The following is a 27,587-nucleotide window of genomic DNA, read 5'->3' as shown; positions in this document are numbered from 1 at the left end:
TGCGTATACACTTAAAAAGTGTAAAAACCTGTAGCCTACATAATGCCTACACTGTAATTTCTATCCTTAAAACTGTAGTATTCTTGAACTAGAACAGCTGTTTTATGTCTGCGCCTGCTATTCAGCAGCTCCAGATCCATACTATGCTATACCTCACAGGCCACAAAACATGTGGACAAAATTAAATCTGTTGAACTTCTATCTGCTATGTTCTTGCCTATACACCCAAAACTTGTCTTTTGTGCTTTAGGCTACCCCTTTCCCAGCAAGTCTCCAAGACAGAAATGCAAAGGGTGAGTGATCATACTATAATTGTTTGTGAGAGTATTTAACATTACAGTTACACATATAGGCATGGGCTATAGCTTTGTAGGTGGTCTGTTAACAATACCTACTTTAGCCTAGCCTATCTAATACCTGCTTTACTAGGCGCCATGGGTTCTGTTTCATTCATTTGACATTCATTCTTTCGACATTCCTCCCTTCATTGGTGTTGTAAACAAAAAGACAGAGTTTCCAACAAAATCAGATATCAATATAATGATCAATATCAATATTCAAAAGGAAATCACATGACAGAGATAATGGTGAAATAAAAAAAAGAAGAAAACGCAATATGTGGTCAGTCAGAAACTATAGGGTAGCCTATAAATATTCATACAGATACGCTTTTCGAATTTTACAGAATTTTACATATTTTTGTATAGTATTATTTCGTTTAAATATGCAGAAAATATAGGAGTAGGTTAGTATAAACGACATTTGTGTAGGCCTATAGTCTACACTACACTAATTCAGTTGATTTTCCCTAATCTGCTTTCCAGTTGGAGACCAAACTTATTTTATACTTATTTTATATTTTCATATGTTAGAATCGGTATACTTTGATCATTATTATAAGTCATCATATTGAAAAGTATCCTAAAAGCTCTTAGTTAATCTACAAGAGAAAACATGTTCCGTGTTTCTAAAATAACACCCATGGTTTCTATTTTAGACGTAACGAGAATTGCTTTGGAAATATCGCGTTATTTTAGTGCGGAAGTGTTTTGGTGTTACGGCAATGTTATTGTAGAATGGTTCAGGGTTTAATGCACAGTTAGAAGTTAGAACTACCATTGTACGTTTTAACATAAACATAATACCAACAAATGTTTTTACAGTCTACGCTATTCTAAATTATCTTTTTGGTTGTAGTCCAAATGGTAGTTAGCATTTAAGCGTTAGCTAATAAGCTGTGGTTTGTTGACAGTCGTTTCCACACAGTCTGTCAACCTATCGTTGGACAGAAACTAACTACGACCGGATGCATAAGTCTGAGTAATATAAGACAAAACAGCATTTTACTGCATCATTAGGTACGTAGCTAACGCTTATTAGTTAGGAAACGTCACTAACGTTAGTCAATCAGTCACAGCAACACGGCGTCCCTAAGTTAACTAAAGCACCGGCGGGCAAACCTATGCTTTGTTGAAATAGATTGAGTTATGTATGGCTGCATACCATCTTTTAAGATTTACTCACCTATTGAAGAAAGGACTGCCCAGGAAACAAGTCTGGACAAAACCAAATAACACCTCCATCGTGGTGTCAGCTCAAGTTGTGTTGTGAGTATACATTTTGTGTCCTTTCATGTTAATTAAACTGCCAATGTTCACCTCTGTCTCAAAATAATGAGGGCATGTCTTAATATCTTGCTTTTTTCTTGTATAGAATTACTGCGCTGACAGACTTTGGACCTTTAGTAAAGACATTCAGTGTTGAAAACAGTGCCCCAACGTCCCCTTCATCATCTCTCCAAGGTAATTTAGATAACATTTTTCTTGCAGTATGCGGCTTCATTTTAGTATCTCTCTCTTTGTAAAACATTTTTTTTTCTTTTTCTGCAGTTCCATCTTTATGTATTCGGAGCAGAGATAGTGACACAGTAGATCAAGAAAGGAGGCAAAAAAAAATAGACACGAAGATGGATATACGGCCAAAGACTGGAGCAGATGGATTGCGAGGTGTAAAGACGATAGGTTACCATCAAAAAAACGGAGCCAGACCAAAACAGAAGTTCCGAAATACTCTTGAACAATGGTTGGTTAAGCCCCCCAAAAAAAGATGTACAGCTGAGGTGTGCCAAACCCAAGAGGATGTAGAGATGGTCGATGATGGTGGCTTTCAAAGCACTTCAGCTCAGGATCTGTACTGCCAAAATGCTGAAGTATCTGACTCAGATGAAGAAACCCAACCTTTGACGCCACAAGACCTGGATGAAGACAATCCTGTGTCACCAGCATCCAAGGATTCTGCAGAGAGTGATCTCATGCAGACACTGTCCCACAATTATGGTGGATTAGAGACAGAAGAAGAAGAGACATGCTCAGCAAGCTCAGAGAGCGCTGTCAAACACAATACCAAAATAACAGACTTCTTTTCAGGGACATCATCACCAGGTTTACATATGAGACAGGGCAAGCCAGCTAAGTCTACCAAGAAACAAAATGCAGACAAGGAAACTACATCTGCTGTGGTCAAGCCTGATGTCAAATGGCTGGGGACGCCAATCAATGAACTAAAGAGAATGCCTGAATGTGGTGGACCGCTTCCTCCACTGAAGGATGTTCCTGGCCAGCACACTGTGATGATAAGGGTTTGAGCAATTCTTTATTTTTTAAATACTATTCACACAGCACTTCCAACATCATAGAAACCTACAGTAATTGAATTGGCCAATAATGTTTGTATGCATTATTTCAGAATAATTTGTAATCATGCAAAGGCAAAGTGTTAACATATAAAAACATGATCTTTACTATGATGAATTTTCTTTGAAGTTTTTCAAGGATCTATATTTTATTGTCAATAGGACAATTACACACACACACACACACACACACACACACACACACACACACACACACACACACAGGTATTGCTAAGTATTAGGAGCAGTGGACAGCAAATAGCATCTGGGGAGCAACTTGGGGCTCAGTGTCTTGCTCAGGGACACTTTGACATGTGGCCTTGTGGTTATGGGGCGACCATTCTACCTCAGTGCCACAAGCCACCCCATGTATCTAATACCATTTGTTTTCATTCACTCCCATTGACAGACAGACCTTCTTCAGAATGGTAAAGTTCCTGTTCCATATCCGGCTAAGTTTAAGGATACCTGGGATGATGTCCATGTCAAGATGCCCTGTTCCAGTTGGAACCTGTTTCCTGTACAGGATGAGGTGATGGTCCAAGTGTTTATAGACCTGTCAGTATAAAAAACGCAGGTGTAGTAATGGATTATGTTAAAAAGATATATGGCACATTAAAATATGCGCTAGACTGCTTTTAATTACACTGATTTTACACCAGTGGTTGAATATGGGTCATGTAAACAGCCTGAAGCCATATGACTCTATTATTGGTACCAATGAGGATGATTGGATGAGCACTGTGAAATTTAACTTGAACTGTGAAAATCACTGCAAGAAACAGGCACAATGACACAGTGTTATTATTCTTTGCATATGAAAAGCTAAACTGAGTTCCTCCTACAGAGACTTAATATAATTTCTGCTTCCACAGGAAACACTTGAACTGCAGAAGAGGAGTCGGTGGGAGCTGATTAAGGAAACTTTAAACAACGCATTTACAAGTCAACCCGAACTGCAGGCAAGTTTTACATCTGTGTCCTTTTTATTGACCCAATGTATCTGACTTCATAAAACAAGGGGCACAGTGCACTGTAGTTGTTGTTACCATACTATGCCATGAGATGGCGTCATAGGCTCAGAAACTGAGAGGCACACAGTCTCACAGAATGATGCTATTTTGACTATTTGTTGTTTTAATACACAAAAAGTAATTACGACTTAAGACTCATGTTGCTGATTCATGTTGCTTCTCAATTTTATAATATAAATGTACTTGTTTGTTACAGAATGCAATATTGAAATACAATGCCTCACAGGCCAAGAAATGGGACTTCACCGCATTACGTTTGTACTGCACTAAGGTAAACAATACGATTACTGATCTTTTTACAATCATCACTGAACCCAGAAGTAGTGAATGAAGTTTCTTTGTTCTCAAAAATCATGGTTTGGCAGAGTGATTGAATTAATACTGGCATGCAGACATATGGACACACATGTTGGAGATGTTAGAGGGTTAGCTGTGGACTAATGAAACATCAACTGTCCAATCATGATACTTAATTGCCCAACAGAAGGCATCGTAAACCAGTGTTGGTGCTTCTCACAGAGATTGGGTTAAAGAAAGTACAGATGTCTCATTAGTTAGTGAGGATAATATCTTCAGTTTGTGGAAGACACAGTGATACAGAAGTTTCATTTGACACCAGATTAGATTTAGCCTGGTATAATCAGTATTTAAGTGGCATTGTGAATCAATATAGATAGATAGGCCAACTATGCAGCCATTTTTTTTTGTTTATTTCTCTACTACTTGAAAACCCTAGTTATGAATTCATACAGTATAACAGTATGATGGCCCTATCATGAAGAGCGATTGAGAGTTGAAAAACATATTTTTAAAGTATGGGAATAAAGTTTTAATAGGATGTGTGAAAAGATTTGTGCATTACATTAATAAAGCCACAATACTTGCTCACAGTTGATAGAATGTGATTCATTTGTATTTATCTTCTTGGGCTGTTTAAATATCTGTCTGTCTGGAGTTCTAAGGCATAGATTATAAGGTTGTATTTCAAAGGTGTTGTGATTTAATTTTTTTTTTTTTTTTTTTTTTTTTTTTACTGTCGGCTAAGTCATTTTCTTTACAGGCCAAGTCATCATGATGGCCAAAGCACTGTTAGTGTATTGGTTGTTGCTCAGAGTTGTCAGTGTCTTCTCCAGCCTGATTTGGAGGCCATCCATCATCTTTTGTCTTGATGCGCTCTGCGTCATCCTTTGTAGAGAATTAGGGAGGGCTATACTACTCCCTGGCTCAAGGGGCTGGAAATATTCCATTTAGAGAGATGGACCGTGTTGTGACATGAGTGTTTGATATAAGAAATCCTGAGCCTGTAAGACTAGACAAATAGTAGGCTTTATTTTCCTTTATAGTAAGACAGCACTCATCCGCTCTGTGCACGCCATCGTCTAGAATTCCTCACTACATGTTTTTATGAAATCTCACATTTCAGGTATTTTAGTACAAGTAATGCTTTTTTTCATAATGCCAGTTTGTCAAATGTGTCTGTCATTTTGTACAAGAACAGTAATAGATTTCTCACAGTAGAAGGTTCTTCAGTGTCAAAGTGGGAGTCTAGAGAAATAATTTAATCTTTTGCCAAAAGGTCATATTTAGTAACTTGTCAGAAATGAAAATGGCTGACATTACATCCCAGACAATGCTTTACTCCAGCCTTTTACTGTTGAATCAATTGTGTGCCATATGTATGTCATAAATCATGTTCAAATGGGAATTTTATTAGATAAAATCTGAAACTGTTGAGAGGCTTCAGCCATAGGCCAGGTTTTGTTGTTGTGGTTGGATTTGAATTGTGTCAAGTCTACTGAGATGGCAAAATTTGATTTGGTCTGACTGCAAAATGCCCAGTACCATGAAATATATAACATTTAGAGTTGGATTTTGATGTGAATTGTCACAAAAACGGTAACTAATTACATCAAACATTTATTCACACCTTTTTGTTGAAGTGAAGATGGCATGTCGAAATCACTGATTGGTTGTTCAGTAAACACTGTAAAACCTGTGAAGTTTTTTTTAGAGCCACATATGTCATTGTAGCTCACACTAAATACATTTGCTTTATTTATGCTCTATATTATTGCAAAGTTGACACACAGTTCCTCTTAACAAAGACTGTTTATTGCTTCTGTCCCTTACAGAATTTATTCATAGCTTGACTGAGTAATACATCTGTGTTTTAATAGTTGAATATGCGGAAGGGGCAGTAGCAATTAGGCTACATGTACAGTGTCTTTAATACATTTATAGAAAGCAGCTCATATAGTCCTGTTGGTGTTAAACATATTTCATTTTAAAAACCAATCACAGAGGATCCTACATCTTTAATTTATTTCCATTGCAACACAAGCAAAATGGGGAATGGCAAACAATGCAATGCAATGTACCCCTTTTTCACTTTTCCAATGGAGATGCTAGATTGGAGACACTGGAGCAGGCTTATTTTGAGTGTCAGAAAAAAGTAGACATGAATGGCATAGAGTGACGGGCCAGGCACCCTCATTGAATATTCATCTGCTCACGCACACCTTATGAATAACTGAAAAGCTGTTGACGGACAGCATTGTTTTTTGTCAATTTCTCTTTCTACAGCCTACCCAGTGTTGTATTTACGGTTACGAGCACTCAAGTGTTTTATTTTTACACGGTCACACGTCCACAGACGCAGTCAAGCCGATTGCTTTATTGCTCAGATCTGTGGGGAATAGGAACAGGAGCATCAGGAGTTGTGTTAAATCTGAATGGGAGTTCTGTTTCTCACTGCCCACACCCTGCATCTTGCTTGATTACTTTGTCAGTTTAGTGTGATGTACAGACCTGTATCAAGTCATACAGAGTGTTAGTTCAGTTGATTTGATGCACTGTCTTCTGCTGATTTAAAGAGCTTGGCTTATACTACCTCAGCTATATCCACCGTCTCACACTGTCAACTGCCTTCATTTATTACGCCCATAGGAGCAGTTTATGATGTCAACCAGGTCATTACTTATGACAGTGTTTAGTCAGGCTTTCTTTGCCATAATACTAAATGTCCTTTGCTAAATCAGAAGTCAAGGCTCCTTGTCCTGGGAACACTCGGTCCTTTCTATTTCAAACACTTGGTCATTTGCATCTCTTCCAGGAAGACTGTTTAATCAGCTGGCATGGCCGTGCAACCTTGATGAAATTGCTCTGTGATTGATCATTCTGACATTTTGTTGCCAATATGGGTGTAAAAACGGGTAGCAGATACATTACTGCACTTAAGCAGTGTTAGATATCATGGATGATTTGTTATGTTACTTTGATATTTGTTTCTGGTGATATTTTTAATGACAAGCTATCCAGCTAGAGCCAGATTTTAATTTTATGAAGCCATATATTTCCCAATCCCATTTAAATATCCAATATAATGTAATAGTCAGTTATTCAGGTTTTCATTATCCACGAGCTGTTATGCATCTGCGTACACAGTATTGTAGGTTGGATAGTGCAATTGTACTCATTTTTTCAAAAAGAGGGTATTGCCATTTGATGTTCTGTATTGATTATATTTAATTAATCTTTGTTTCTCCGTAAAGTTTTACATAAAGCCACAACATTTTGACATGGATCAGAACTGTTAATTTGATATGTCCTCTGTCTTAATCAACCAAAACAGCTAATAATGTCACAGCTGAGTTTTGTGGCAAAACAACAAACCTAAACAGATCTCTTGCTCTCTCCAAGGTCCTGGAGCCTGATGCTGCTGAACATCTGTTTGACTCCCTGCTGCCAGACATGGTGCAATTAGCACTGAGAGCATCTGAGCTCTGTACCAAGGTAACAGCCATCACTAACCAACAGACTCACGTCTGTGACATAGTAGCTCACCGCAGCAGGTTGATCCCAAAGGTCACGACATGACAAATATATTGTGAAATGATGAGGTCAAGGCACGTAGCTATTGATGGTCATTTGTCCAGTGTTTTATAGTCCTCTTGGTCATCGTCTTTGGCGTGTGGATGATGAAGAGCAATGTGTGTTTGCAGCCGAAAAAGTCTCATTAACAGTTTTTTTGGGTATTAATTTTTATTATTTTTATTTCTAGTTTGATTAATTTAACACTCAAAGTGTCCCACACAAGTAAAAACATCATCATCAACATCATTATCAGCAAACAGCATTTAGTAATGAGTGTAGCAAACTCAGTAGTAGGTCATCAAAATTAAACATCCGTCTATACATGAGTAGCATAGAAATTTGTGTTGTGTGTTGCAGTATTTTTTGTCATTTTCTAATAGGATTTTTTTTAATGGATAGAAAATTGATTAGCTAGTCTAAAATCGTTCCAAAATTCTATTTAATCTGTTGAAAACTGTGGTCTGTGTTTGAGGTGATTAGATGATGATATCAATACTAAAGTAAACTGAATGTGCTCTTACATTGCAGATCTACTACAACATAAAAACCTGTTCAACAGCGTTTGAATTAAATCCATCATATATTTTTATTGCTGTGTTGTTCTTACATTGGTAATTCAAACATTTTGGCTGTGCAACTTGTAGCCAAACAATGTCATTTTTCCTGTTTGTCTATAGTCCTAATGCAACAAGCTCTCCCCATTGTCATTGCAGAATTGCTTACACAGATGCACTGTTCATTTATTAACCCATAGCCTTGTTGGGAGTATGGATCTCTTGTGAGCAAAGATGGACGTTGATTGTGATTATGATTGCTGATTCAAGAAGCAATGAGTGGTTTTAAATTAGTACATTTCTGCAACATACGTCAGTGTCTCGTTTGGCAAATTGACAAAACAAATATTTTGACCTTCCTCACTTGTACCTCTGTTCCTCCTCTAGCCGATACCCCTCCTCAAGAGAGGCATGAACCACTCCATCACCATGTCTCAGGAGCAGGTGGCATGTCTGCTCGCCAACGCCTTCTTCTGCACCTTCCCCCGACGCAACTCCAGAAGGACAGAGTACTGCAACTACCCAGACATCAACTTCTTCAGGTAATACAGGGATGTGATAGTTTCATACATAGTTACATAATCTAGTTGTAAATTATGTTGCTGTGACAACTAGTTTAGTTTCATTTTCATCAGGGGGTGCTTCTGTATATGTTTTCCTCATTAATCATTTTATCTTCCGGATGGGTGTCAAAACAAACATTTACATTGTGCGTATATTTAATTACACATTAGCAAACATCTTTATAACTGGAGTATATTGATCACAGATTTATTTACACACTGATCTGAAAGATTTTACTTTTTTAAATGTGTAATGACATTTTAAGCACGGGGCAGATGTTTCCTTTAGCCAGCAATATTTACCAGAACTTTACACTACAATACTATTTGTTGGTCATTCTATCTTTCTCTGGCACATAATAGATGCATTTCTTTATGTGTAGTTCAGAGCCAAACCTTGTCCTTCAAAAGCATCAAATATGACAAAGAGGAGGACAGGAGGGTCTCTTCTTTAATCCCTGCAAGCTTTCACTGTGGAGATTGTCTGGGTGGTGTAATGCAAAAACAGTCTGCAGGTCACTGCTCAGTCATGTCCCCCATCTCTGTTGGCATCACAGTGTAATTACCTAAATGGAGGCAGGAATTAGATTAACATTGACTCAGATGGCTGCTTTTGACAATGGAGAAAGCCATTGGCTATGTTTGCAGAAGGCTGTAACAGAGTTCAATTGCATCAGCATTTCATTCATGTAAAGGTTTTGCTTTGATTTGAAAGGAAAGCCAATGTCATGTTTTTAGACTGCTGCTAAAAAGTGTCCCGAAACACCAATTTGGTGCAAGCCAGCTTTGAAATATATGTATATGTATATATATATATATATATATATATATATATTTCTTTTTTTTTTTTAATCAAAATGTTTATCACCATGGCCACAATGCAGCCAAGACATTTATTTTATTTATTTTAATTGTATTACTTTTGATGAAGATATGTCAGTTTCAAGCTCTTTTTTCTGCATTTTTGTTTTCACAGGAATAGGTAGACGAAAAACAAAAACAGTCTGTCTTCAGATCTTCTTTTATCTCAATGCAGACTTCTTATTTGCATTGAGATAAAGCTTACTATTAAGACTGTTTATTTGTTTTTTCTTGGCTTGATTGATTGTTGGCTCTGTCATTCAAAGTATTCTTCAGAAGCAAACTTTATTATTATACCATAAAATGCTCAAACTAGCTCAAACAGTGCTTCCAGACTGGATGTCCCTGTTTTTTGATAAATGTTTTCTATGATGCACATACTGTAGTCACTTATACCCCTTTCCTGAGTTACATCATAGTTTTTTCACATCTGTGGGGGGTATATTGATGTTATATAATTGTGTATTCATTCTCTATTCCCCAAAGACCATATTGCACTTTGCTACTAAAAGCCCGCTCTCACTAGTGTCTAGCTTATGTCAAAGACATTTGCCCTGAGGACTACACGACCCACGATTGTTTCTAGGGGCCACACTGACAAAAAATGCAGGAGCTGACTTGGATGAATACGTTTCTCAGGCCCTGAAGGGCTCTCAGTGCATCAAGCTTTTGTCGTTATTTCATTTCACTCACATGAAATTTATTGTGGCATGTGAGGCAGGCTGTGGGATTCTTTATAGAGCGTGCTCGAGACGGAGATGGGGGGCTTAATGGTAAAAGTGCATTCGAACCCACCCACTGCCCCTCACTACCAGCAGCTTTGTGTGTGTGTGTGCGCGTTTGTGTGTTATTTTTCAGGGGGATTGACCTTTTACCTCCTGAGGACTCTGATGCTTAAAAGGTACACAGGGCTTCTTAATGTACCCCCAAGGAGGGAGCCCTGTTTCCCTCTCTGGTCCTTTTTTGTGTGAGTGCTGTGAAGTGGCACACGAGTCCGACTCTGTGATGGCGAGCCTGGGGCAACTTCATTGTCCTAACAGCGAAGGAACTCCTACATAATCGGCTAGTGACTGAAAGGGAAGCCGAGTGAGAGATAAACCAATTCATATCAAAAGTTAAAGCATGACTGAACTCACATGGCCAAAGTGGAGGTCTTGTGTCTCAACGTCACTGGAGAGTCATTTTTCCTGGTCTTGGCTGCAGTTGTTTAACTGTTGGCGGACTGAAAGAGTTGGTGGTTGGCTGTGATGCAATGTTCAACCTGCTTTGCTTAAAAAGTGTGCTTCATGTTTAGAAGAAGAACATAATATGTAGTCAATAACTAAATTAAATCTATAATCTCTTCTTGCCTTCAGGCTGTTTGAGGGGCCCTCTTCAAGGAAGATTGAGAAACTGAAAACCCTGATGTGCTATTTTAAAAGTTTGACTGAGCAAAGTAGGTGTTCAGATTATCATTTTCAAGTTTTTGCAGCAATACCTTGTTATTGATGTAAAGTACAATACTGAATATTTCTTACTTCCCTTTTTTTGTTTTTCAGAGCCTACTGGACTTGTGACATTCACACGGAAAAGCTTGGATAAACCTCTGAATTGGAAAAGGTGTAGTATATTGACACTGTAATCAAAGAAACGTAGTAGTAGTAGTATGTCAATTGTTTCTGCCATAATCCCTGCAGCTTGCTAAATCCAGTAGACATTTGGGAAACAAGCAAGGATCCATTGTCTCAACTGTAGTCGATAACTGGAAAACATCATTCATTCTTTGTGTTTCAGCTCACAGACTCGGCTCACAAACCTCCACATTACTTGTGAAGGGACCATTGAGGATGATGGTTATGGAATGCTTCAGGTAAGCCACAGAGGAGGAGAAGTACACCAGTGATGTTCACTTGTGGATAGACAAAATGATAGTGTGAGAGGTACTTAACCTTGCAGAATCTATTCTTTTGCTTGAAGGAGCTTTTAGTTTAAGGGATACTCCACTTTGTGCTTGGTACCCATCCTCTTTTCCCTCTGTTGTAGTCAGTCACTGAGCTACCACATTCTGGAGTCTTTCACCCAGAATGCTTACTACTGCCGAAAAGGCCTTTGAGGGAGCCCGTGACACGTTGGAGGAAGTGTGTGCTGGGACTGGGGTCGAGGCCTCTGAGCCTCCTCTGCTCTCTGTGTCGGCCATGCTTCCTGTACACTGTCAGGATGGCCCGCTCTGCCTTTCACCTTTTGTTTGCTTTCAGTTGCCACAAGCTGACAGTTGATGTGCACACATGACCAGCTCCGGGGCACGCTGCAGCCCGGATTGATGGATGCTCTGCTGGGGTAGGGGGGAAGGGGGTGCTGACAGCCTGTCAAAGCAGACTTTGGAGTCTGGCTTGCTGTCCCAGAGTTGAGTGACCAGTTTGGGGAGATCTGCTCTCAGAATGCTGCTCACCCCTTTGCAGCCTCTTCTTAGGGGTTGTGACGGGGTTGGTCTTGGCTGTCTTTAGGCCAATGAGCAACAAATGTCAGTTCGGAAATTGCATTGTATGTTCCACATGGCTGTTTTCTGACTGAAACAATGAGTTGTCACGTCTGTGCCTGAGCTGAAATGATGAGCTGCGTATTTTCTAACAGACCAAAAATAAGAATCAGTGTCACCCATAGATCTGCCCACAAACCTTAAAAGCACACAATCAGCAATATATATCACAAGCATCAGTCAGCAGTCAATTTAGCAGCATGTTATGACTGGAAGGAGATGTTTACTTTGCTCTCTTGTTTTGATATTTGCTACTGGCAGCAGCACACCTAAGTGCTGCTCCTGGGGAGAGCTCATTTTGACATGGGGGACAGATGTCTGAGTAATGCGAGCACCTCAGGCCACCTTTCTTAATCAGCTTGTCAGGGATTCTGTCACAAATAAAAAGGGCTGAGACCCTTTCATGATGTGCTTTCCTCCTGTTGTCCAAGTTTAGGAAAATATACATTTCACAGTCAAACTAAATGTATAGTTAAACAAATGTGTGCACTTGACTACAACATATAGTCGATGCTGTAAGTGCATCGATGTACCAAAGTGCTTTCTTCATCATCAGTCATCTGTCTTGATTTGCAGGTGGATTTTGCCAATCGGTTTGTGGGAGGAGGAGTCACCAGTTCCGGTTTAGTCCAAGAGGAAATCCGTTTTCTGATCAACCCTGAGCTTATTGTTTCTCGCCTCTTCACTGAAGCCCTGGATCATAATGAATGTCTGATCATCACAGGTCAGTGATCAAAACCTCACCGTGTTTTAAAATGATTTCCACTGAATTAATCCTACTATTCAATAATTCATGATTTAGTCAGTTGTTCCGATGAGATCAATAATGCCCCTGGGTTCACGTTTCTCATGCTTACCTATAATTTGACAGAAGAAGGCTTTTCTTGTAGTCACACACAGCATGAAATACACACTTTCAATTTACCCCACTGTGGCCCAGCAAGAGGCTAAAGGATGTTTGTGGCAATTGCCCTGTTTTCTGTATCTGTCCTTGTCACGGTTCCTTTTGATTGGCTGCAAAGGGGAGAGTCGCATCAGTCGGGAGTTGTAGATTGGGCTGTCCTGATTGCTCTGTTGGTGTCTTCCTGTTGAGTAATTTCCACTGACTGTACTTCAACATTGAGTGGTTGCAACAGAAAAGGCTGGGACAGGCCAGTAGACCCAGTAACAAGAGCTAGACTTCAGGAACCCCAGCAGGAGGCTGATGGTTCGTGACTGTTTTTCCTTTTTTTCCCCAATCTGTGGAACACGGTTTGTCTAGACTGTTGTAGCTGCTTGATTGTCTTTGATGAAGAGGTTAGACAAGTAATGCTATTATAATAATAGGTTATCAAAACTGACAGAAGCCTACACAAATTCAGATGTCATTCTGCAACAATAAAACTCATTTAAATTTGGGTTACTAAAAGTCATGACTACTTCTATTTAAAAAAATCCATTAAGCTGCAAGTACACCATGTCTGCATACATGTTATGGCTGAAATTAAATAAATAGATGTGTGTAAGAGCAAATGATAGTTATTTTCCTTGTAACTGTTAAATGTATTTAAGCCCAAGCTTCTGGCATGAAGTTCATGACGTAAACCTCTGTGACAACGCAAATATCCGCCACCCATAAATAGATTGACTGCCTCAACATTGCATTAACAAGTGGGTTAGAACAGGAAGGGGGCAACAGAGCCTCCGCCCTCCTGATCAGCAATCATACCGCTGCATCAGGTTTCCTCGCTTTGGTAGAGTCACCTTCAGACTTTTGCCGGCCATCTCTCCCTCGCCTCCACTTACGGCACTTAACTTTATTACTGGGGCCCAGAATTAATTATAGCTGGAAGACCTGCCCAAGACCTACTCGCTAATGGACTCTTCCATTCCATCATCTTTATTAAACCCTGCCCGTATCTCTTGTTCCCCATTGTAAAAGCAATGTCCAAGGCTTAGCTGAATTGTGGCCATGTGGTAAAGTATATCCCCTTGATATACGTCTTGGCATACAGTAGCGAAGCTAATGGATCTTACCTCTGCACTAAAATTTGTGCCCAGGCCTAATTGAATTTTCCTTGATTGCTAGATATGTGGTTGCAATCAGGGCGGTCAGAAGTATATACCGTATTAAAGAGAAGTCATATGGTTCATTGATGGCAGTGCTGACCAGAAAACGTGGTGCAAGCAGGAGATATAGAGATATTTTTTGACTTCACAAAAATGTTAATACCTCCGCCAAGGAGGTTATGTTTTCAGCTTGGTTCGTCTGTTTGTTGGTTTGTTAGTTTAGTTGATTGTCTGTCAGCAGGATTACGGAAAAAACTACTGGCCCAATATTCATGAAACTTGGTGGAAGAGTGTAAGATGGGCCAAGGAAGAATCCATTGAATTTTGGAGCGGATCCGAATCAACGGGCGGATACACAAATTAGTTTTTACTTTCGTTAACATTGCGAGATTTGTGCTGCATTCATGTGCTGTCGGAACAATCGGAAGATATTAGTTAACGATCCTCTTTTGTGGCTCACCTGATCCGTTTACGTTTCTCTTTGTTGTCACGCAAATACTGGAAACAGCTATCAAGGTGTTTACATCTTCTCTGTAGCATCCATGTTATTTCCACATTACGACTTAAAGCTCTTGTACACACCGAAGTCAAAAAAAGTCAAGGGGGGTTGTTTGTAGGTGAGAAACCGTGTTATTCTTGTTTGTTCACATGCAGACCTTGACAGTAATAATAGTAAAACCTCCTCAGTTGCCCACTTTTGCCTGGACGTGGGAATGAGATGCGCCTCTGAACTTTTACATTCTGTGGACACTTTGTTTTCATGTATTTACACATGAAAGGAACAACCTTCAGCCGCAACCAATTTGTTGTATAGAAATCATTTCTAATACCCAGACACATCTTTCTCTGGCCAAGATTGATCAGCTTCACACTACAAATAGTTTTTGAATGACAAGCAGATTGCATAAAAAAAAAAAAAAAAAAATCTAAATCATAATTCATATTGTTCCTGAAGGTTGTTCCTTTCAAACGCAAATATGGTCGATCATAGAGTTTGATATTCTTGGAGAACCAGTAAAGGTCAGGTGTATGCATACTTAACACAAGTGCCAGGCTATCTTGTTTTATGGCTGGAGTGTCTAAGGCCTGTCTGTGGCATATTGTAGTAAACTTAACACATGCTTTACATTTCTGTATCTAATTTCTAACATCACTAGAATATTTTAAAATATTCTCAAAGTAACTAATATTTTTCTTAATATTTTAACTATTCTTTTAATCCAACGTTGTAATGCATTTAGTCAAACTTTAAAGCTAGAAGCATAATATTGATCACATTGTGGCATTGAATAGCACAAACCAGCAAGAGATTCTGTTGTCTTCTGAGTGATGATAATTTACTGTGCCGTGATCTTCCATTTGTGCCAGTTAAGTGTCCAGAAGTCTTATGAACCAGAAGAGTATACAACTTCGCACAGCCTTTTGTGCTAAGTTGAGCTCTCAGTTTAGTGTGAATTAAAATGTTTATTTAGCTCCCATGTTGGTGTTTGTGGCCTGTAGTTGGATTATAAAATGCTTTTGCTGTGGTTGTATGACTTGGCCAACCACAAAGTAAGTATAAAGTTAGGTGTGTTATATTGCCCATTCTGCTTTTTGCTCATCTATTTTGTTTTAATGGCATACTGGTGAACTATGTTAGGAACTTAAGTTTCTTATTCGGGAAGTAATTGTGCTTATTACTTAAAAAAGTGAGAGGCAGGCTGATTATTAGTGAAATGTCTGTGTCAAGTGGAGAGTGCTCTAGAGATTCCCTCCCCCCGTTGTGCACCTCCTAATACCTGCTGACCAAGGCCCTACTACTAATCACTTGGTTTATTCACTTTGCACTATGAAGCATCTCAGCGAGTGCTTTCGACAGCCAGGTACTAATGAGCGCTAATGAATGGGAAGTTAATTTGTGGCCTCATTTGTTTGACTGTGCTGTTGCCTCCCCACCCTCCGCTCCCCTTTAACTGGTGTTGAGTGTTCCCCTGTGGGCTGGCGGTCAGTCGCTGCTTCTCACGTCTTTTCAAGGGGGGTAATAACTTGACCTTCCTCTTGTCAGGAGACAGCTGCTCCGTTTTCATCACATCAGGAAGAATACCTGCAGATACACCCCCTGGAAACATTTTGTCATTACAAAGATTTTTAAAGCAATTTCTATTGTTGGATGTTTATGCACATGTTTTAAAGAGTAACCTGTTTTAGATCATTCGTTAATGTTGTTTTTTTCTGTTTATTTGATTGTCTGTATACGAATGCATGTTTCAACATATTTATATGGCTCTTTAAGAAGCTGTTGTTGGTTTCACATTATGTTATCTGGCCTTTTCAGATAATTTATCCACCACTTATAGGATGAATGGCAGTCATAACAAAGTTTGTAAATCTCTGTTGAATGAAAAACACATTGATTTTTGCAAGATTAATGTGTTAATGCTTTGCAGTAGTGTGTGACTAATGTTTGTTATTACCAGGTACACAGCAGTACAGTAAATACACAGGCTATGGTCAGACCTACCAGTGGGATGGCAGCCACCAGGACACAATTCCAAGGTATGTATTGCACCTAGCGGCAACTTTGGTCGGTCCAACTATTTGATGGACTACCATCAAATTTTATACAGACATTCATGGTCCCCAGAAGTTGAATCCTATTGACTTTTGGATACTATAGTATAGTACCACCATCAGGTTGAAGTAAAAAGAAAAATGCATTACATACATTTGGTTATCCCCTGACCTTTCATTAAGCGCCATCATCATGTAAAATTCAGACATGTCTTTTAATGTCTTCCCAGAATAAAACAGTCACAAAGCATGCTTTCTGTCAGGTTTTATTGACTTTATTTTGTTGAACTTCCTATTTCCGTCTTGGATGTAGCTACGAGAAATTATCGCCATATTTGACTAAAGCCCAGTTGTTTTGTTGTACGTGAAATGGTACAAAACCATTTCTTTGACTTGTTTCAGTGATGGCTGGCAGAGAAGATGCACTGAGATTGTGGCCATTGATGCTCTGCAGTTCAAGAACTTTCTTGAACAGTTTCGCCCAGAGAGACTTAACCGAGAACTCAACAAGGTTATCTTTGATTTTCATCATCTGCATTTTCTGCCTGCTTTCTTTGAGTGTTTTTCTTTCTTCTTCTTTTTGTTAACAAACCATAAATACTGCCTACTAGAAACTATTAGGTGAGTGCTGCTGTAAGTGCTTTTTTTGTTTTGTAGACAAAGTGTGCACAGTTTGTATAATTTATGGCAGTGGAAGTGTGGAGGCAATATACCACTGCTCTTTGATGTTAAACTTTGATATTACATAGTCATGTCTTTTTAACAGCGTATGACTGCAGTAATGTTGGATTTTAACTTTATTTGACACTTTTAATTTGACATTGATTTAATGACTTTATTGCCAATCCATTTGGTTGATAATTGGTAAACAGTCTCATAGCAAATGTCAGCTGAGATGACATTGACCCATGTTTACTTTATATTCTAGGTAAAGAATTATAGATAAGCCTTATTCATGCAGTACAGACTGATTGATTGTCATATAGAGAACAAGCTTTAGCTTATTCATTACACTGTCCATTAGGCCTAGAATTCATTTTAATGAACATAATTGAAGTCAGGGTGATCAGTCACAATTATTTCATATACATCACAGATTTTATTTAAATAGGAATCCTTCCATGTGTGCTATATTCCCAGTCAGAGATGTCCATTTGTAATAGAAAATAAAGATGTTGATGTTGTCAAGTCAGAAAGCATGAAAGGAATTTGACAGCTCTGACAAGTGTGTGAAGAATGCACCAACATATAGATCAATCCTGTTTCGGTTATTGTTCAGCTAACTGTCACATCTGCCCTTTCACAGAATGAATTTATGACTGGTCAGGGGGAGGGTGGGCGCTCACAATTCATTTTCACTATTCACTTAATTTCCAATGTGAAAAATAATGTCCAGTGACCCTTCAGATCTTTCATTTAACATCTCCAGCTTTTGGAAATAATTTCCGATGTAACATACGTACATCCCACCTGACATGTTGTCATGTCAAATGCTCTAGTCAGTGCAATTATTAATATGTCAAACCCACTGCAATTTCACACCAATGGCCATTGAATTGAGAGAATAGGTGTGAAATGAGACACAATGTTAAAAAATGTATGTTCAGCCGGGCCAACCAACTTCTGGCGTTCTTGCCTGCACAGGCCTGCAGGCAAATGGAATTACTATGCTGCTTTCCATTTATGTTTGATAGTATGGAGATGTTATGTAGGCCTGGTTCTTATAAAACATACCAGTGATCTGGAACAATAAGGTGATCCCAAGACCTGAGGCTCACCAGAGCTGATTCTGCCTTTTTGTACTCGTCTGGCTAACGACTTAATGTAATGTCATCCCAAAAAAAAACTGGTGCATTCACAATTTTGATGACATCATGAGACAATGGCCATATCTGAAATCAGTCCCTATTTGATACCTAGTGCTTTATATTTATATTCTGCCACTTTATTTGAGCCCTCAAAAATTCCCACAAGTGAACAAATATGCAGTGTTCACAGCTTGCATAACACTTTTTGCAAAAATCCCATAGTGCAGTTCTTTGCCTTTGAATAACAGTTGAATGACACTACGTAATGATAATCATTCATAGGCATATACAATCTCAATGTAGTGCTCACTATAGACTAAACTATTTATAAGTTTATAAGTTTACTATGTTTACTTTTTTACTATGTCAATAATAGTGAATGATTTTGACACAGCAAATGTTTACAGTGTACTTATCTCCTTAGCATCTGCTACAGAACACTTATATCATATTGAATTTCTTTGTGTTTACGTTTCCTTTCCTAATATTGTCGTTGATCTTCCCTATTGCTCTGTCTTCATTTAGGCCTACTGTGGCTTTGCTCGCCCTGAAGAACAAAGCAAAAACCTTGCGGCAGTTGCTACAGGGAATTGGGGCTGTGGGGTTTTTGGAGGTGACACACGTCTAAAAGGTAAGCACTGACGTAACGTCCCCGTCAGTAGATTTTGTGAAGAAAATGTGCTCCGATCATTTTTGTGCACTTGGCAGTCTAAGCGGACTCTCTTACTGGATATAACGGAATACAATTCAGCTGGAAAGGCTCCAGTAGATCAGCGTTGGCATTCATTTGTCTTCCGGGAATGCGTTCATTTAGTTAAGGCCTATTCATCGCCTTCCTTCTATTGATCAAATGACACAGTTAATATGTGTCATTAATAGTGAAATTGATCGCTTGCTCAAGTCCATCAATCCGTCACAGCTTTCTGTGTCAGCCTTGTATCATTGTCACTGAGCAGGGAGCTCCAGAAGAGTTTATGCTTACTGTTTGCAGTAGTAGCTCTGCTTCATGCTTTCTACCTGACTTAGAGCCGCTGTGCTTGCAAACTATACATATATTTGTTAATTAGCTGTAGCAAGGTACAGCCCCCCATAGGCACAATCACCTACTGTCTGCTTAATGACATGCCTTCAGGGAAGAGCTTTGTAATTTAGATGCTGTTCTCTTCCTGGGTTTACCGTCTGTGGCCTCAGATAGCCACCTATTTTTTAATTGTCAGACAATTCTTGGGAAAAGCAGTAGAAACAAAGCAGGGGAGAGAAACTGCTGAAGTGTAGGTATATTCTGCTTAGCTCTCTTCTGAAAATGTTGATTTTGTTATTCTTGTTAACTTGCCACTGTTCCAACCTTCATTAATCAGCAGATATATTTCCAGTCTTTTAAAATATTCACAACTCTCCGGGGCCAGATCTGGACTCTCTTTGTAACTAATCCAGAGTTCTCTGTGGGGGTGAGACCTATTCCCCTGATAACAGTACTTGTCTTTTACTGTACATGCCACAGAATAAATGGTAACATCAGCTACTGGATGACTCTTTAGACTTCTGTTTATTTAAGCTTTTCTGTATTTTTACAAGTAAGAAGATAAGAATGTGTAAACAAACCTGCAAAAAAAAAAAAAAACCTTTAGAAGCCTTTATTTTATTGAAACAGACTTTGTGCGACTCTTACTGTTAAGGTTTAACACAGGCTTCTTTTCCTCCAGCTCTGCTCCAGATGCTGGCAGCTGCTGAGGCGGGCCGAGATGTGGCCTATTTTACCTTTGGTGACAGCCAGCTCATGACAGATGTCCACAAGATGCACTCTTTCCTAACTCAGAGGAAGATCAGTGTCGGTAAGGAAAACAACAACCCAGCCTGCTGCCTGTTTATATGCAACTGTGTACTCTTTTAGATTCACTGCTAAGGGTGTGATAATAATGAAATAATCACATTGATTATTATGTTTTGGAATATTTCCTCTCAGGATTTTATTGTAAACAATGTGATATCATGATATGATATGGCTAATTATTATCCCTGAAAACTTACTGAAAACTCTACATTTTGCTTGCTGTGATACGAGTCCACTCTAGAGACTAGATAACATACAATCTCCTCGTCTCCATCGTAGGGGAGGTGTATGATCTCCTGGGGCAGTACTACAGCTCAGTGTGCAAGAGCTGCCTTGGCCGGCGCCCTGACGTCAGCCTCTACTCCTTCATCTACCAACAGGTCAGCTCCTTCCTGGCGCCAGATGACTCCGACAGGGGCTCGGCCAGACATCACGTCCCCGCAGACTGCCGTTAAGGTCAGGTGGCTGATGAGTCACCGTGCCTTATCTTCTGAAAACAAAAGCGAGTTAAAACATTTTCCGTCTACCTTAAGCTTTTTTATTTTTTTTCATAAGACAAACTTTTGATTAACAGTGGTCGATATACCAAATGTGGTCTCCACCACTGGCAGCTGAAAAAGGACAATCTAGCATGCAGATCCTTTTCACAAAGAACTGAACTGCAAAGGGTGATTAGTAATGACCCTGTATGGCGCTGTGTTCATTTTGCTGCTGCTGGTAATACGCCGATCCATTGAGCTTCAATACGACGCAATTGTGATTTTAATGGTGAAGCAAAGGTTGCCATCCATCTTCTGAGTTTGTCATATTGCCTTTTTTACACCCACACATATCCGGCCTAATTGAATTGGCTGTCAGAAATCAATTTAAAGGAAAAGAATAACAAGAACAGGGTTTTGGAAAGCTTGGAATGGTCTCAGGAAAGCGGTTTGATTTAAAGAGCAGCCTTGCTCTTTGGGAAATAATGTCTTACCTTCTGCATTTACAGCAAAATTCTAGAAAAATCTATGAATACATTTTCAGGTTCTTTGCTGAATGTGATAGACACTCCAAAGAACCCAGTTGCACTTACAATATTAATTTGATTGGTTTGGTTCTGTATTTTACAACTCATCAGTGTGAATCTGTTATTTGTAGGCTTTCTTAATAATTGCTGTATAGCTGCACTTGAATGAAAAGTGAGATTTTTTTCTGACAGGTTTTGTTTTTCAAACAGCCTAAATAAAATCAGTTTAAAGTAAATGTAATATTCAAATTATTAATATTGGCTATGTTTAATTCTGAAGCACCATTTGAATAGAGCCACAAATGTCAGTAATACATCTCTGAACAATCAGAATGAGGCCCTCTTCTCCCATGAATGTTAAAGGCAAATGAGTTTCTATACAGCCTTGCCATTTATTCTTCCCCCAGCTATTGCTTCATCCTTTCACTCACAGTTTAATAAGGTCATACCTTATATATAAACTGTACATGACACCTCATTAAGTAAAGAGTAGATCATAGAACATCCAGTCAGAGGCGAGAGCCAGGCAGTGGGCTGATTTCTCTGTCTGTCAGATAAAACACCGCTTCATTTGCATCAAGAAGAAGCTGCTTGACACAAGATTCAGAGGTTAGACCTTTGGCACTTTGTATTTATGTTTGATATTGTTGTTTGTAGACATGTAAAAATAATCTTGGGCACACAATACAATTTCACATATGATACTGGGTTCACAACATTAAAAATTGAAGTTGATATGTATACTAACACCCTGTTTAAAACTGATTGAATGTTTTTAGCCACTTATGGTTAGTTGATTATTGACACAATGTTTGGTATTTCAGTGATGCGTGTTGTGACTTTTTCTCATTGTGTGATTATTTAGTTACAGGTCTAATAAGATGTTATCTGTCAATTTACAGATTACCCAGTCAGCAGGAGTTTATTGACTAAATACTTTTAGTTGAATGTTAAATTAGTTTTGTCCCACTAAATAGACTCCTGGGACCCTGTATACTGTAAGTGAATGAATAAGGGGGAGCTTGGTCCCTTCATGGAATCAGGACTTGAAGTAGGTGGGTCTCTCTTTGTAGCTTGCTGAGTTCAAAAAAAGCCTTTGGTGGCGTCTCTCCTAATGGGATCCATCATAGACACACAGGGGTATCCTACTGGATTGATCCCTCTGCAGTAAGCCCCATGTGTGTCTTTGACCTTTTGGATACCATCTGTCATAAAGTCATGAACAGTGTTTAGTCTCTAAACATGATCACACTTTGCCACATGACTGTACTGCAGTTTGGGTTGGAACAGTTAGATAAATAATGCAGTTTGCAGATAACACTTCGAATTTTAGCTCTTTAAGCTCAGCGCAGAGCGGTAGTTGGAAAAACTACTTTTCTTTGTTTTGTTTGTTAGTGGGCAAAACATTTACCCAAATGACAAATGCTACACTTCAAGTGCTCTAGTTCTAGTTGGTATTGTAACATTTATTTTTGGCATCCAGGGAGATTGTTGCTGATTTTTGAGCATTGTGTTGAAACATTTAATTAGAAAGATCAGCAGTCAACTGCTTTAGTGGCAAATTTGGGTTTGAGTTAACGTTTGATGGTGGTGGTGAATCAGGGGATCAAGCAACCTTTAACAGGTACCTTTTTTAGGTACAGTGCACTCATACATTTGAATTGAGTAATTACACACTTAAAGCACTACAGTACACGCTATGTATTCTTGAGTCTGTTGTATAAATTACCAATGGACCCCAGAGAACATAAAATGCATCAAACAGTTCATCATTAGATTCTTTTTGAAGCTGGAATGACATTGATGTATAATCTTTACACTTTTGCTTTGTTTCCATCCAAGAAGGTCAGCTCTGATAATGTAGGGTGCTGTATTATAAATGGGGAGGCCTATTTAAATTCATCATAAGCTATTTACTTCATGTTTCCTTATCATTTTTGATCATTAGTGGAAACTCTCTGTAGTGTTTGAAGGAGTTATGCCAGGATCTCTTGGCCACAGATTAAAGGCATTATCAGCTGAATATTGATATGTTTGAAGGAACCCTGGGAGCTGTGGCTTACATTTGTTTGGACTGAACACAAGACAAAAATACGATTCATTGTCATGAGCTGTCTTTTGTTAAGCATTCATACTTTGTCCTTTCCATGAAAATACTAACAAACAACAAAATGGATGCTGCACACACTGCATATACATAAAGTGGCATTGGAGTACATGTGGGATGCACCTTATTTGCAATTGATTCTAATCTTAGAACATTAGTTATGAATTACCATTTTACACTCTCTTGGTGAAAGTCAGAAGTTCTAACATCAAAAGACAAAAAAAGGTTTAAACATTGGATTAGGTTCCCCAGTTTAACATCAGGGCATCTTAACATTGTCTTCCTGTTTGCCTGTTTATTTTCCTTCCATGTGTTCCTTCACTTTGGGCTAGCTTCAGTGTATTTTTTTCATTCATTATTAAACCTCCAGTATGACCACGCTATTACAGAAGTCACCTGTTCAAAATTAAAAATAACATTTTAGACATCAGAGAGCTCCTTCTAAGGTGGGTATATGTCTTGTCTAATTTAATTCTCTTATTTGGCAAGACCCTCATTGCAGGTGAATCTTGTTACTAGCTTGCTGGAGCGGGACGCAGTCGACCAAGCTTAACAATAAATCTGGCACCCTTATCTGTAGTTACAGACTTCAGAAAGACGCATAAAAGCAAAATGTAATTGTAAAGCTGTAGTTATGAAAACAGTTGCATGGTCCTAACTGCTGAACACTTATTATTGGAACAAATGACAGCCACTAAAATAAGAGACAATATTCTGTTACACACCAATCAGTATTTTCTCCCTTAACTACCTTAATGCTGCTTTGTAGACAGAATGTTTGCCTTCTTCTTTTAAATCAATTTTGTGCTATCACAAAAACAAATCTTGCATGATCTGTAAATGTCCTCAGCTCTCATTGCTGTAGCTGTTGACATGTTTGAACTCGGTGCGACCTTAATGTTTCACCACTTCCTCTGTGTCCTGTGTGGCGCCTCAGCTGTGTCATAGCCGCTATCGTTTGATGGTAATTGGGTCTCTCCTCCGGCTCTACACATGCTGAGATAGTTCCTCGTCCAAAGGCAGTTCCTTGAAACCTGCTTGCATTGTCTTTTATTTGGTCTGAATAGCCTGCAGTCAAAAACACTCTTAAATGTGGGCTGCTCTAGAGGAGGCGGGCGGCGGTGTATAAATCCATAACAATAGCAATTATTTATAAGTGACAGCTTTCTGGCCATTTTAGTTCAAATATTTACACTGCAATTGATCCGAAAGAAAAAAATCCATTTTTATGTGATAGCTGTAGCTTTTAACCAAACTGACTGCTCGCTCTGTAAGGTCAAGGATTGAGTGAGTGAAGTTATTTTTGCTCCTAGAGTTATTAGATTGCCTATCTATCATTGGAGTGGCATGTGATTGATACTGACTCGGCTTGAATGAAAGACGGAGCAAGGCCATTGTTGTTCCCACACAAGAGTAGGTAGTAGCTTGATTGCCACAGCAACTTATGTAGAAGAGGCCCTCGAAGGATATAAATTACTAGCTAAGTGCTTACTACTTGTGCTGCATTACTTCTCACTAAACTCATTTTCTTATGTTCTTACAGACTATGTTTTTATTCATAAAACTTACAACCTCAGTATGTATAGTGGAAATAACAAACACCTGGGCAGACAATTGTGGAAGGATGATTACCACCGAGTGTGTATGTTAATTTAGGGACAGTCCACATATTGCTGACCACTTATAATTGCATGAACTGTTCATTAGCTTTCATGTATAATAATAATAATAATAATTTTTTTTCTACAGTAATTTATTAATCCCGCAAGAGAAATTACAATGTTTTCACTCTGTTGTGAGAATGCACATTACACACAGGCCTTGAAATACACACACATGCTCAGGTCCTATACATCAGCGGTCCCCAACCTTTTTTGCGCCACGGACCGGTTTCATGTAAGTCATATTTACCAAATGACCCACGGACTGGTACTGGTCCGTGAACCGGTGGTTGGGGAACACTACTATACATGCACCAATGGAGAGATGTCAGAGTGACGGGACTGCAGCTGCCGGTGGACAGTCGCTCCGAGCAGTTGGGGGTTCGGTGCCTTGCTCAAAAGTACCTTGGCAATGCCCAAGAGGTGAACTGGCACTTCTACGGCTACAGTCCAACACCGTACTTTGGGCGACATGGGGACCAAAGTAGCGACCCTCCGGTTCCCAACCCAACTCCCTACAGACTGAGCTACTGCCACCCGAAAATATGAATGCTGATTTCATTTTCATTTTTACCATATATTAGGATTGTAGATGTCAAATGTAACTTTCCAAATGCACCAGGTATGATTTAATAGTTTTATGCTATATGGCTAAATTGGTTTACTTTCCCGAGTTTATCTGTTTTGAACTGAAAGCATCTCTTTAGGCCTTTAATTGCACACTTGTTGCTCCTTCCACCCACGAGGTAGATAACACCATCTGCTCCATGTCCGCCAAGACCAATCATCATTTCAAAAAGAGAAAAATATATTCTGTTCCTTGGCAAAGATTTCTGAGTGCCACAGGAAGCCTATTAGGGAATATGAAATGCATGTTTTATTTTTGGTTTAAAAATATTTAAAATTACACCATTAAGAGTGTATTATTTATATATGTATTATATATATATATATACACACACACACACACACACACACACACACACACACACACACACACGTTGATCTTAAGGTACTTTGGGTATGTTACCACATCAGACAGATGTCTCTCTCTGGGTTTCAAAGGTGCCAGAAACAGATGCTTCTCACACATTTCAAAGGAGACATTTTTCTGGTTTTTGGCCTTGATCATTTTCAGGATATGATTAGATCCCAACACATGGCAACAGTCATTAACTGGGAGAAAATCAAAGTAAAGCGAATAAGGTTGAGTGTGTTTTACCTTCTATATAGTGCTGAAACGATTAATCAATTAATTGATTAGTCAATTGTCAGAAAATGAACCAACTATTTTGATGATGGATTAATCGTTTATGTAATTTGATAAGCAGAAATGCCAAAGACTGACTGGTTTCAACTTCTCAAATGTGAGGATTTGTTGCCGTCCTTTGTTTTATATCATTGCAAATTTAATATAGTTTGGGCTTTGGACTGTTGATCGATCAAACATGCAATTTGAAGACATCACGTCTTTTTTTATTATTGTGACATTAACTTAACACACAAAACTAATCAGTTAAGATAAAAAAGGGATTAATCAATGATGTAAATAATCTTTAACTGTAGGCCTATAATTGAATGGTCAATACTTGGAGAATGGGAACATCAACCGGATTTTTTTCCTGACATCTCAAAATGCTTGATATGTTGTTTGCTGCATGTATGTGAGGACTTTGTGACAGTGGACTGTGGGGGATAGCAGAACAGAGCGACTTGAGGCCAGAGCCTGTCACGTGTCGCAGGTTGACTCTGTGTGTGTCTGTCCATAGAGAGAAGGGAGCTGTCTGCATGTGCCTTTAGTGCTATTTAGAGTAGCTCTGGCAGAGTCGGCCTCTAGGCTCTACCATGCACTGGGCTTGTTATGGAGCTGTCGCTGTTTAGGGTGGCAGCACACAATGCAACAGCCCCTTTTGTGGAAGGTGGACAGGATGTATGTGGAGTGTAAAAGAAAGGCACAAGCAAATTAGTTTGATTAAGACATTTGCTTGTGCTTCCTTGACTGTTATTCACATATAAATTAAGAAACCAAACTATTAGTATGTGACTGTTTTTCTTTGACAAAACTGTAATTACAGTGTTTTGAAAGCACAGTTGACTCACCAGCAAGGCTGCACAGGGGGTTGAGGATTTCCTGGTTAGAAAGTGAATCCCTGCTGGGCTTTTTTACTGAATGTTAATTGGATTTCATCTGTGAAAAGCCCTCCAGTCCTTACAGAGACATCCTTTTTAATCAAGACATAAATGAGACATGCTAAATTGAGTATCATAACTCTGGAGGGATTTATGACTTGTAATTGTAACATTCTTTTATCTTTGCACTTTGATTAACATCTTATTCATTATTAAGTACTTACTTTGTGATTAAGAGGATATATTAAAACACAGCAGTTGATTTGGGCCTGTGTAAAAATGAAAAGAAATAAGATTTTTTTTCAATATTGAGATGTAAATCTAATGATATTATGCCATGTGTGCAAATATGT

At 38.9% G+C, this 27,587-nt stretch overlaps 1 protein-coding gene across 2 annotated transcripts; it reads left to right on the top strand.

Moving 5' to 3' along the window:
* Positions 1-1,020: 1,020 nt before the first annotated feature.
* Positions 1,021-21,572, top strand: LOC116061423 (poly(ADP-ribose) glycohydrolase). 2 transcript variants are annotated; one of them, XM_035997919.1, is made up of 18 exons: positions 1,022-1,365; positions 1,404-1,607; positions 1,714-1,802; positions 1,890-2,638; positions 3,102-3,224; positions 3,568-3,654; positions 3,923-3,997; positions 7,426-7,518; positions 8,541-8,695; positions 10,933-11,012; positions 11,116-11,176; positions 11,351-11,426; positions 12,669-12,816; positions 16,598-16,676; positions 17,094-17,202; positions 19,025-19,130; positions 20,203-20,331; positions 20,610-21,572. In XM_035997919.1, the coding sequence occupies exons 2-18, from the start codon at positions 1,492-1,494 to the stop codon at positions 20,783-20,785; spliced, it is 2,451 nt and encodes an 816-aa protein (XP_035853812.1). In that variant the 5' UTR covers positions 1,022-1,365; positions 1,404-1,491; the 3' UTR covers positions 20,786-21,572. The 2 variants fall into 2 exon arrangements, with proteins under 2 accessions (XP_035853813.1, XP_035853812.1); XM_035997920.1 differs by having other exon boundaries at positions 1,021-1,607; positions 3,586-3,654.
* The last annotated feature ends 6,015 nt before the right edge of the window (positions 21,573-27,587 follow it).

The sequence above is a fragment of the Sander lucioperca genome, chromosome 22, assembly GCF_008315115.2.
Source record: "Sander lucioperca isolate FBNREF2018 chromosome 22, SLUC_FBN_1.2, whole genome shotgun sequence".
Taxonomy (NCBI): Eukaryota; Metazoa; Chordata; class Actinopteri; order Perciformes; family Percidae; genus Sander; species Sander lucioperca.
Note: the sequence above shows the minus strand (reverse complement) of the source record. Positions and strands in the feature narration are given on the sequence as shown.

Coding starts and splice junctions, on each gene's coding strand:
- LOC116061423 (XM_035997919.1), top strand. CDS start 1,492: ATGGCTGCATACCATCTTTTAAGATTTACTCACCTATTGAAGAAAGGA. Junction 7,519..8,540: donor CATCTGAGCTCTGTACCAAG/GTAACAGCCATC, acceptor TTCCTCCTCTAG/CCGATACCCCTCCTCAAGAG. Junction 11,013..11,115: donor TAAAAGTTTGACTGAGCAAA/GTAGGTGTTCAG, acceptor TTTGTTTTTCAG/AGCCTACTGGACTTGTGACA.